The sequence below is a fragment of the Mangifera indica genome, chromosome 1 (genome assembly GCF_011075055.1).
Source record: "Mangifera indica cultivar Alphonso chromosome 1, CATAS_Mindica_2.1, whole genome shotgun sequence".
Lineage (NCBI taxonomy): Eukaryota > Viridiplantae > Streptophyta > Magnoliopsida > Sapindales > Anacardiaceae > Mangifera > Mangifera indica.
Genome location: NC_058137.1, coordinates 5,035,194 through 5,047,884, shown reverse-complemented (window position 1 = coordinate 5,047,884; position 12,691 = coordinate 5,035,194). Strand labels below are relative to the sequence as shown.

General features: G+C 31.0%; 2 protein-coding genes across 2 annotated transcripts; one reads left to right on the top strand and one right to left on the bottom strand.

Annotated features, from left to right (window-relative positions):
• Window positions 1-2,958: 2,958 nt before the first annotated feature.
• Window positions 2,959-4,062, bottom strand: LOC123229765. Its single transcript, XM_044655711.1, has one exon. It carries the CDS (start codon window positions 4,020-4,022, stop codon window positions 3,225-3,227), a length of 798 nt encoding a protein of 265 aa, XP_044511646.1. The 5' UTR covers window positions 4,023-4,062; the 3' UTR covers window positions 2,959-3,224.
• A 4,151-nt stretch (window positions 4,063-8,213) lies between these two features.
• On the top strand, window positions 8,214-9,626 carry LOC123211119 (UDP-glycosyltransferase 84B2-like). The gene has a single exon (XM_044629661.1). The coding sequence runs from the start codon at window positions 8,214-8,216 to the stop codon at window positions 9,624-9,626; it is 1,413 nt and encodes a 470-aa protein (XP_044485596.1).
• The last annotated feature ends 3,065 nt before the right edge of the window (window positions 9,627-12,691 follow it).

Here is a 12,691-nt window from a genome sequence, read left to right as displayed (position 1 = left end):
GTGCCTTATGACATCAAGTATGTAAATGGTGGAAGTAAGAACAAGTGATCATACCATTGAATATATGTTTGCTTCACTTTTTTTTCTTTATAAAAGTTTTCTCAATTATATTCTTTATAAGAACAAGTCATAAATGGTAGCGCACTGGGGCTCAACTAGGAAGACCCTTGCAAGATTGGAGAAGTATTGCAGCTTGGAACCTACCACTTAGAGCTGCTAGACTGAACAAAGATCCCTGAGTGTGGAACGTAGAACATTTACATCACCACTGGAACGACTATGGTTCAAAGGAACAAAGGCAAGGTAAATGAGTCATTGAAAGTGACAAGATTTATGTTAAGAGGAGCTGAAAATGATTAGATTAACGTCAAGAGAATCTTTCAAAGATGATATCAACACGAGATGGTGTTGGCAGAAGTTGGAAATGGTGAGATTAATGACAAAAAGAGTTGTCTTAAAGAAAATCAACATTGTGTGGCCTGCCAATAGGGTTTTTTAGGTTTGCAGCTCTCCTCTCTCACCTTCTTTCTATACTTTCATGTGAAAAAATCCTTTTAATCCCGTTATAAAATGAAAGCAACAAAGTCTGCCTAAGTATATGTCAATTTGACCTCTAAGCAAAATACAAGAGATAAATTTACCCCTAATAGTTCACCAGTCTAATCTCTGGTATAACTGATAAGAGTGGGGTTAACCCAAACCAATTCATTAACCTGATTAAAGCTCGATCCAGTTATTAAAATTATGATTTTACTGTATAATAGATTGTATAAGAAATAGGATAAATTTTGTAGTATTGTGTATCTTACTGATATATTTATATGGTGATCCTCAATTGTTATACATTAATATCTTTGTAAGGGGGAAAACAAAAGATGTTGAAGAAACAACAAAATTTATTTGAGTATCACGAAAATTAACACAAGCTTAAATTCTTCAAAGAAAAAGGAAAAAAGAAATATGTATAATTACTTATAACTTGAGAAGATTCTCTAAATGGATAAACGGTAAAAGTTACATGCGATTACCATGAACACATTATAAAGAAATTTATTATCATCTTTATGTGTAAATATTACTGGTGTGCACTCTGCAGTTCATTTACGCAGCAACGAGCTGGTGTTCATCTCGAGGGCTTGAAGCTGAAGCAGAATAAATGCCAATTAATTAATACTTCCCTGAGCACCTCTTGAGTCAGTGAACTGGTTTCCTTGACCAGGACTCGGACCCGATTCCTTAATTGCTCCAAGAGACAGTCCCTTAACAAAACCTTCTTTTTTAACCTTTGAAGCATCCACTTTCAACGTATTCATCAATCGGGCCTCAGTATTCACAGATCCAAGCGATAGAATAAGGAAAATAATAAGCAAGAAGCTGACGGCTTTTAGTTCTCTAGCCATGGGAGAAAATGGAAAATATAATGGAGAATGTTTTCAAGTAAGGGGTTCGTAAAAAATGATGAGCTGGGTACCTTATTTATAGTGTTATTTAACGTAGAATAGTTTTTGTTTTGAGGTTTAATGTTCAAACACGAAAAGAAGACCAAGTGAAAAGAAGCACTATGGACAGGGAGGGATGACTAGAAATTCTCAAATGCACAATATTTCCAACTTCTCCTGCCTAACTCTGTGTTCATGGTCTCTTCGTTTCGACACGAGTTTTGGTTGAACAATATAATCATGTATCTAATTTTATATACAAATAATTATATATTATTATTTAATTAAATATTATTTTATGTTTAATTTTTAATTATTTAATTATACGATGATAAATTATTATTATTTATATATAAAATTATACACATAATATTGTTTTTTATTGAATCACCTACTTTCTTCTTCTACTAATAGTGCACGTGGATTTTGAAGCTGGGTTTTTAGAATTTGGAGAATTGGTAAGTGAGATTGGTGATGAAGTCTTAACTTCCAAATTCTCATGCTTTTTCTTTTGAAATTTTGAAAAATTTTAGATGATTTTCCCATCTGTAGCTGTGCTGCAAAATTGACTGATTTGGAAATTGTGATCCACTAATTTACTTCACAAAATGTTAAAGATACACCTAATTTTTAACAAATTTTAGTACAGGTTCATAATAATTTTCAAAATTAGTGGAGCTAATGAAAATCTTAGAGAAATTTAATAAGGTTTGACTCCTTTCAATGAACCACAGTAAGCTTTGACTTGAGACAAATCCCAGCGAGTCAAAATTTGATTTCTGTAGAAATTAAGCGGCAGCCAATAGAAGAAAGAATATGCGTTGAGCACGTCTCCACTTTCCTAGTCACCGGGAAGGTGCCCCACGCCCATGCATTGCGAACTCTTTGACTTTCACCTACGCATTTATTGTTTATATGGATATATTTATTTATATATTTAAAATAAATATATATAATTTTATTTAAAAAAAATTATAAAATCACCGATGGTTATTTTTATCAACCTCTTATAATTTTATTTATTTTATAAACTTTTATTATTAAAATGGCATATAATTATCCATTAAGAAATTATTTGACAATAATATATTAGTATGTGATATAAATTTTGAGAGAATCACAAATTAAAACAAAATCATATAAATCTTATTTTAGAAATTTATAGTTTTAATGTTAGATATAAGTCTCGTATCTTATATTTAGAATTCTAATATACTATTATACTTCGCAACCAATGATATAAACTCTGAGATAACAACGTCTCAAAAACTAATTATTAAAATTTAAAGGCTCAAATCATATAAAATATTTTTCACATATATATATATTTATATATATTTATATATATATATATATATATATATATATATATATATATATATATTTTTTTATCTTAAATTTAATTTTACACGTGATAATTATAAGAGTTAAATTTGACTTGGTACTTATTTAATTCTTTCTTTTGAGACTTGTACAGCGTTAATCACAGGTATGCTCATCTGATTATGCAACTTGAGAGTTGAGACAAACAAGTGTTAGGTGCATATGATTTTTATTTAAAACGACAGGAATCTTTATTCTTATGTGTATTTGTATTAACATTTTACATCTGTAGCATTGCATGTATTGTATGGTCATCCTGACAGCATCGTTCTAAGGGTAGACCATTGAACAAAGAAAATTACATGAATAAATCAATAAACCGATAAACTGAGAAGAATAATGAATAGAATTATATCAAGTTTTTGTGAAAGAATGGTTCCTGTAGTGTCCTCCGATGGTACTTTAGTGTCCCTCACCACGGTCACTGGGACCTGAACTCTTAATGCCTCCAAGAGTTCGACTATCAACAAACTTGTGGCCCTCACCAGGGCTGCTGGGACCCGAGTTCTTAATCCCTCCCAGAGTATGACTATTAATGAACTTGTGTCCTTCGCCAGGGCTAGGACCCGAGTCCTTAATGCCTCCGAGAGTATTTTTATTGATGGACTTGTGTCCTTCGCCAGGGCTAGGACCCGAGTCCTTAATGCCTCCAAGAGTATTTTTATTGATGGACTTGTGTCCTTCGCCAGGGCTGGGGCCCGACTGTTTGATGCCTCCGAGAGTGTGAGCGTCAGTGAACTGGTGACCCACACCTGGGCTCGGACCCGAGTCCTTAATCCCTCCCAGAGTATGACTGTCAATGAGCTTGTGTCCTCCGCCAGGGCTAGGACCCGAGTCCTTAATGCCTCCAAGAATATTTTCATTGATAAACTTGTGTCCTTGGCCAGGGCTGGGACCCGACTGTTTAATGCCTCCAAGAGTGTCAGCGTCAGTGAACTGGTGACCTACACCTGGGCTCGGACCCGACTCCTTAATGCCGCCTAAAGTATGACTGTCAATGAACTTGTGTCCCTCACCAGGACTGGGGCCAGATTGCTTGATGGCTCCTAGAGCTAATCCATCGAAAAAACCATCATCCACTTCACTTGGGGAGCTCCGTGGGAACAGGATATTGAAGGGACGAGCTTCAATCTCAAGGGAAATAAAATTTAGCGACAGAAGAAGCAAAAATAAGCTGAGAGATTTTGGTGTAGTTGTCATTTTTGCAGCTTCGAAGAGAAAGAAACAAGCAAAAAGCTTTTGTTATGCAGATAAGAGAATCTAATGTGCTATTTATAGTGGTAGCTTGTTTGGTGAGTTGTTGACTAGTTTTTCTTTGACTACGGTGTATTGGTGGAATTTAACATCATCCATTCAAACCAACGAGAGAGAATTCATACTTTGTATGTTGAAACAAACGATTTTTCCTGCTGAGGAAACAACGAGGAGGTCTCATATTCAATCTAAAAGCTGTGAAAATTAGAGTAGGAATGAAAGAAATTAAGAAGAAAGGAGATTGCGAGTCCAATTTGGGAGCAGGTGCAGAAAATAATAAGAAATAAATGAATATAAAAATATGAAGTAAAATCCCGTGTAGTTGCATGGATTCACAGGTTCAATTGGCAGCCATCTTGACAACGGGAATTCTCTTACTCGGTATTGGACCAAGCACAATGTTTGACTTCCAGAGGGTAGGGAACCAAGGCATCTTAATCAGAGTTACGTTAATTAATTACCATTAAAATTATATATACTCGTATTCTAATACATTGATGATAAATCATTATATAAATATATATTTATTTGTATATTTAAAATAAATAAGATAATATTTTATATATACACTTTAAAATATATAATTAAACATATAAATAATATATCATTATATGATTAAAAATTATTTTCTCTTAATTTAAAATTATTAAATATATAATAATATACTTTAAATAAATATTTATTTATATAGTTAAAATATGTATAAATAGATTAATTAATTAATTAATGTTACTAGCCAATTATAAATTGTCGTAGTTTTGAATTTCTAATCAACGGGGCAACTGGAATATTGTTTTTCTTTTCCTTGCTATCCTTTTAGACTTGAAAAGTAAACGGAAGGAATTTCTAAGATATACTAGTCTGAAAACGAAAAAAAAATCCACAAGGAAGAAAAAAAAAAAAGGTCAAAGCACTTATTCCCACCCAAACTTTTGGTATATTCCCAAATTTTTACCTGTTAAAAATTTAAATATTCACATTTTTATTAAAAATTTTGTTAAAATTAAAAGATAAAACTATTATTTAATAAACTTTTTGTAAAGAAAAAATATTATTTTTTTAAACAAAACGAAAAAAATGATATAAACTTTGGATAAACGATAGTTTTACCTTTAATCTTAATATAGAGTTTTAACAAAATAATGTGTATTTAAATTTTTAAAACCTTATGGTTAGAAGTTTGAAAATATGCAAAACCTTGGGTGAAAATAAGTCTTTTGGCCAAAACTAAATGAGCACAGACTTGTCACCATTGCACTTGAGGTAGACATATATTACCAAATAATAACTAAATATTCTAAGTAATCCGCATGAATTAATACTTGTACGTAATTTCTACATAGAAAAAAAATTAAAAAGGTCTCTGTTTGTCCTATAAAATCATCCATGGCTTGTACGTTTAATCTTCTTGGAGTTTCGTATTCTACTGAAAAGTATTTAGATCAATATTAATGGTCTAATTTTACCATACATAATTATAAAATTAAAAGGCATATGTCCTTTTTCTCCCACAGTAACTGTTAAAATGAGTATTTTTTTCAAGTATTTAGGCATATAATATATAAAACTTAGGTGGATGTCGTGCATACAAAAATATATTTTTCCGAATATTGACTTTAATATTTAAATAACTGTATGCCATATATTAACGTCAGTTGAAAATAAATAATGCAAACTTGGTAGTCATAAATAGTGAAGAATTCTTAATTGAATGAATATTATTAACAAAATATTATATAATATATAGTATTATAATGTAGTTTGAAATTGAATTCTAATTTTATGAAATAAGAAAAATTATATACAATAAATTAGAATCAAATCATATCAAAATCGTTTCGAATTAGGTTCAGATTGAATCAGAGCAAGATATATGTTTAACATATTGGTGTGTTTTGAAAATGAGCATGTATAGCTACACATATAAAGCTTTTATACATAGTTTTTTCGACATCTAGCATCATGAATTTTCACCAAGTAGATCAAAAGGTCATCTTTTCACGATACATCTTCCATTAAATGGGGACCCTTGATATGCTTGAGAACATGACACTAAAACATTATTTAGGGTTTTTTACTGGTTAATTTCTCTTTATTGAAGCCTGAGTGTTGTGTTATTGATTAATTTCTGCTTACTTGTTTCTCTTTCTGTATTGTATAAAGAATGTTTGGAATGATCTTCAAAATCACACATAAATAAATTAAAGAAATAAATAAAAAGATTGTGTACAGATAATAAACATAAACTTACACATAAATAATAAGATGTCATTATAATGGGTTATATTGAACCCGAATCCTGACCTAAGCGCTTTTTTATAGTCTGACTTATAGACGAAATGACCTTTTACTATAATGGGTTATACTAGGTTAGTGATTGTCCAAACTGATTAGAGACCCGATACTATTTGATTTATTAAAAAAGTAAAAATTAATAATATAATTTTTAGAAATTGAGAAGATATTAATAATTAATATCTTGTGAACCCAAAAGATATTATCCAAAATATAATTAAAAATTAAAAAAAATATAATTTAATATCATTAGAAACCCAAAAGACATTTATCAATAAATAATACTGTAAGAGTCCAAAGGATGTTACCCAAAAGTAATTAAAAATTGATATAATTTAATGGGTTGGCTTGTAAAAATCACATGGGGCATCCTATAAAAGCCTGTGAAGGCAGAACCTAGAGGGCCCTAGCCGTGCTATGAGTCTTGTCATACTGGTAAGCTAGCTCGCCTTGCTAAACTTGCTAACACAATGGATCATGTTAGAGTCGGCTTGACCCAATCCGATATGATCCATTCTCATGTGTATTCGTATCTCAAATTAAATCTGAATCTTTAATTTTGAGACAAAACTTAAAATGGTTAACTGAGCCCAACAGGCCATTCTAGTTGATTGGGCCTTGGGGGCCGGACGAGGCTCGACTCATACCAAGATCCCATTTGTTGAGATCCAATCAAAGGAAATGACAAGGATGATGGTGATGACAAATGTTAGCCAATCTGTCAAATACATGATATGATATTGTTTGCTTTCTTTCTCATTTGTGCAGTGTCCAATTGTCCATGGCCATGTAGCCTTAACCTAAGTTATCCAGCTAAGTCACCAGCCAAACAAAGTTAAGATAATAATTTCTTTCCATATTATTTTCCACCATTTTCTTATATAATTTGTTAGCAATACAAAATTACCGTTTTATATTTTATTAGATATTGTAGAGTTTGTAAAATGGGATATTTATACAATAATAAAAAAAAAAAACATGACATAAATATTAATTGATTGAAAAAATTAAATTATAGTTAATTGAAGAAATCAAGCTATTAATATTTTATTGAGAAAATCAAACTATTAATTGATCCAAGAAATCAAGTTATTAATCGAAGAAAATCAAGTCATTAATTGATAGAAGAAATCAACCCCTTATTGATTGATTAAAGAGATTAAGTTTTGATTGATTTATTGAAGAAATTATGTTATAATTGATTGAGAAAATTATGCTACCGCCACTTATCAAACTTAAGGTGGTAGCGTATGTACCAATTATAGTTTGGAAATGAAATAATAAAAACGACTTAAAAGATATGACTCAGTGATAATATTTACAGTTTAACTGTTAAAAGAAACATAACTGAGTCAGATGATATCATTTCACAAACTATTATTTGGATGAGTCACAATAGCAGAATAGGGAGCAAATGTGAGTCTTATGCTTCATATATTCTATTGCCCACTCTCATCCTTGGTAGAACATGAAATCTAGTAACTCTAATATCATATTAATAATAGAAAAATATTGACTAATGATGAAGAGTTCGTATATATACAAGAATGAAAAATATGTATATAGTATAAATGTTAATTGATTGAGGAAATTAAACTTTGATTTATTAAGGAAATCGTACTATTATTTGATCGAAGAAATTATGCTAACACAATTTATTGCAACAATCATATATGGCAAATGTTTGCTTTGTAACCGGCTTTATAAATCTGTTAATTCATATGTAATCCCCATAATTACTCGTGTCAAATTAATTATTGACAATTATATATACATCACTTCCGGAGTCCCACCCAATATCTCTGTGGCTTCTTCGAGATTTCCTCTAAATTGCAACAAGCCATGGATGGTGAAGAAGTTCATGTTCTACTGGTGACACTAGCATTTCAAGGCCACCTTAACCCAATGCTCAGGCTCTCAAAACGCCTCGTATCAAAGGGCCTTCATGTAGTTCTTGCCACCACTGAAAATGAGCGTCACCGCTTGGTCCACTTCAAAGCCTCCGTAACTCAACAAACCAAACCCCCTAAAACCCCCACAATCAGCCTTGAGTTTTTCTCCGATGGACTTAGCGATGAATTTGATCGCGACAAGTATCTCGAGTCTTTCGTTGAATCCTTACAAACTATAGGGTCGAAGAATCTTTCAAATTTAATTACCAAACTCAAGACCAAATGCAATAAAATTTCCTGTATAATTACCAACCCTTTTATGCCATGGGTGCCGGGACTTGCAGAAGAACATGACATCCCTTGTGCAGTGCTCTGGATACAAGCTTCTGCAGTCTACTTCATTTACTCGAATTACGTTAAGCATCCATATCTATTTCCATCGTTAGAAAACCCGAACGACGCCGTGGAGTTGCCTGGTATGCCGATGCTACTAGCAAAGGAACTTCCATCCTTCATCCTTCCTTCTAGTCAAATTTGTTTGAGGACAATTGTTTCAGATTTCGTTCAAATGTTAGATAAGGTCAAATGGATTCTTGGAAATTCATTCAACGAGCTAGAGAAGGATATAGTAAGGTCAATGGGTTCTCTACCTAAGATTATTCCTATCGGTCCATTAGTGCTGCCATCGCTTCAAGGAGAAAAAGAAATCATAGCCGCCAGCATGGATTTGTGCAGTCCTGAAGATTATTGCATAGAATGGCTCGACAAGAAGCCACCTTCATCGGTGATTTACATATCATTTGGCAGCATAATCGTAATGACACAGAATCAAATTGACAGCATAGCTATGGCGTTAAAAAACAGCGGTCAATCATTTCTTTGGGTTGTTAAACCTCCGAAGAAAGGTTCTTCCAAGGAAAGTGGAGAACTGCCACCTGGGTTCCTGGAAGACACAAAGGAAAGAGGTTTGGTAGTAAAATGGTGTTCTCAAGAGAAAGTATTGATGCACCAGGCTGTGGCTTGCTTCATGACCCATTGTGGGTGGAATTCAACCCTGGAGACCATCGCAACTGGGGTGCCCGTCATTGCTTATCCACACTGGACAGATCAGTCCATTGATGCAAAACTTTTGGTTGATGTTCTGAAGATTGGTGTGAAGATAAGAAATGAAGAAAATGGAACTCTTGGCGTAGAGGAAGTGGAAAGGTGTATAATGGAGATGAGTAATGAAACTACAGCAACAGAAATGAAGAAGAGGGCTATTTCTTTGAAGGAGGCAGCAAAGAAAGCCGTGGCGAATGGTGGTTCTTCAGATCAGAATATTGATAATTTTATCAATGAAATAAAAAGAAAATCTTTCTAGGCCTTGTTGTATGATCAAAAAGCATCAATAAATCATTCCGCTATGAAATTTGCATCATGTAATAAGCAACCAATCACATAAATAACGTGCTTTCTTAATTAAAAAAATATCTCCCGTAATAAAAATTGTTAATCATAAATGTCATTCTTGAAAAGTATCTTCTCACTCCTTTTCACATTATAAAAATATTACTAATGGGAATTGGTTTCCTAATAATTCTTTTAATTTCCTTTCGGGTAATGAAAAATTTTATTTGAATTGAATTATTTCTTTAGACTACACCAATTATATCGAGTGAGATAAATGTTAGGTTCAATAATCAACTCTATAATCAATAAATTTTTGTCTTTTATAATTTAAATTATCCTTAAAGGTAATAATTTGTACTATTATTGTACTATTGATTGTAGTTTCAATGCAAAATGTTGAAGATTAAGAATGATTATGTAAATATTTATGATATTTTGAATATTAAGATTAATGATATGAATATTTTCCATAGCTTTTACTTTATATTATAACAAAATTATAAGATGGATTAAAAAATTATTGATTAATAATTGAATATATGATTGCATTTCGTACCAATATAAATTTATTTGTATTCAATATATAAAAATAAGAAGGCCAAAGGACTCTTTTCTATCCAAGTTTTAATTTAATTTTAAAAATATACCTATAGTTGATGAAAAATTCAAACATTTGCCTATGAGTTAATTATCATTACAGTTTTCAGTTAAAAATAAGGGTAAAATCGTTATTTTATTATTAAACTGTAAATTTTTAAAAGTTAATATCATTTCCTTTTGAGATTTTAAAAATTAATATTTCACCTTATTCTCAAAGTTTGAAAAGTTTAGATTTCACCACAAGGTTTGTTTAGCTTTTTTGACCATTGACCGATACTTTCCTCCCATCTTTCAAATCTGATGATGAAAGACAGTCGCCCAACCATCAAGAAGGACGATGATCATTATGGTTATGTCTAAAAGACGTGACAAAAGATGATGTTTTGTCGTCCTTCGTCGTCACGTCTAGATAACATGATGAAACATCATCTTTCGTGGTAATTAGATAGTTATCCTTTATTGTCAGACTTAGAAGATGGGTTAAAAACACCAACCGATGGTCGGAGAAGCTAAACAAATCTTAGAGTGAAATCTAAACTTTTCAAGTTTTAAAAATTGGATGAAATGTTGGTTTTTAAAAGCTGGAAAAAAAATAATTTTAACTTTTAAAAATTTAGGGTTTAGTAATGAAATAACAATTTTATTTTTTATTCTAACTGAAAATTGTAATAACAATTACCTAATGAGTGGATATTTAAGTTTTAAATATGTCGTGAGTGTCATTATCCTTTGCCTAAATAATAATTAACAGATTTTTCTTTAAATTGTCTTCATCAATCAACTTCAAATCATAATTGTTATCATTGTCATTTGCCGAGGTTTGTCATTGTTGGAATAATCCTCGAAATTTTGAGTGATAAACGCTTTAACCCATTGACACCGTTATTGTCTTAATTTATATTTGTCATCGCTTTCTCGTTCTATTGTCATTGGCGTGCTGATCCATATTAATGTTCTTCAAATAATCGTACACCATATATTAATGTTGTTGAATGAGAGACGTAGGCACGGAGCTTGGACTGGCCTTGTAGGGGTAGGCCCAGGCCAGTCCGGGCCTAGGGATGGTACACCTGGGCTTAGGGATGAGCCTAGTGGTTAGAGGAAAACACTAAATAAAATTATAATTTTATCCTTCCATGGTAAATTTTTAAGCATAATATTATAAACATAACTTTTATACACAATTATATATTATCATCTGATTGATTGTTATATTACCTTTAATTTTTAATTATCTAATTATATAATAATACGTCGTTATTTATATACAAAAATTATATATACAATACTACTTAATTTTTAAACACATTTAATTTATTTCAATAGTCAGGTCAATTTTAGGTTAGATTTGAACCGAACCAGCTCAAGTTCAAGCTCGACTTGAATGAGCCCGAAATGAGCTGGCCCTAGAAGAGCTCGAGCAGTTCGTCAAATTTTTTAATTAAAAATTTTGATACAAAACGATATCATTTTGATTAATTTGTATTAAAATAACATTATTTTAATAACAAAAAACGAATCGAATCAAATTCAAACTGAGTTTGAGTTTGACTTTCACGAGCTCGAGCTCAAACTTGAGATCAACTATATGTGAATCAAGCCGAGCTCGAGCTCAACTCAATTCGAATCCAGCCCTACGTTGATCATTGGGCAATAGCCTAACCAATAGACTGTTTAAACTAATTGTTGGTGGTAGTGGAAGTAATGCCAAGAAAAGTTGATTTTTTTTGCAGACAATAATAAATACCTTTTTTTAACAAAATTGATAGAAAATTAAAATTTTTAAATTCAAACATTTATTACACTTATAAAACCTTGATTTCAATTACTATATAAAAAAATAAATCTTTCTCTCGTGTAAAAAATATTTAAAGTGAACTCCAAAATCTCACATTAACGAGTACTCACAATCAATAATACCTTTAGACCAAACTTTTAGAAATTGAAGAGACCTTAAATGAATAATGAAATATCGTCACATGTGTAATACTATTGAAAATTTTAATTAATATTTATTATTTTATGATATATGAATTAAGATTAATTACAATATTTAACTGTACTTAAAATTTTTATTGAATTGTTGTTAATTAAGTTTGTTGTTTGATGATACTTGTTCACTTATATATCATCATAAATGATGACAATGCAGTTGAATAACCATGAAAACTGAAATATAACTGTTTTAAATTTTTAATTAATAATCCTAAAATTAAAGTAAGTGCAAATATAAAAAAATTATAATTTTTATTTGTAACAATTTCAATTATTATTTCATTTACGTATAATTTGAAATTTTTAATTTACACATTGTATTTTTCAATCATTGAACTCTAAAACAATACAGAGTAGTGTTATGTAAATAATTTTGTGCATAAACAATGACGTGTTATCATATGATTGAATAATTAAAAATTTAAAATAAAACAACACTCA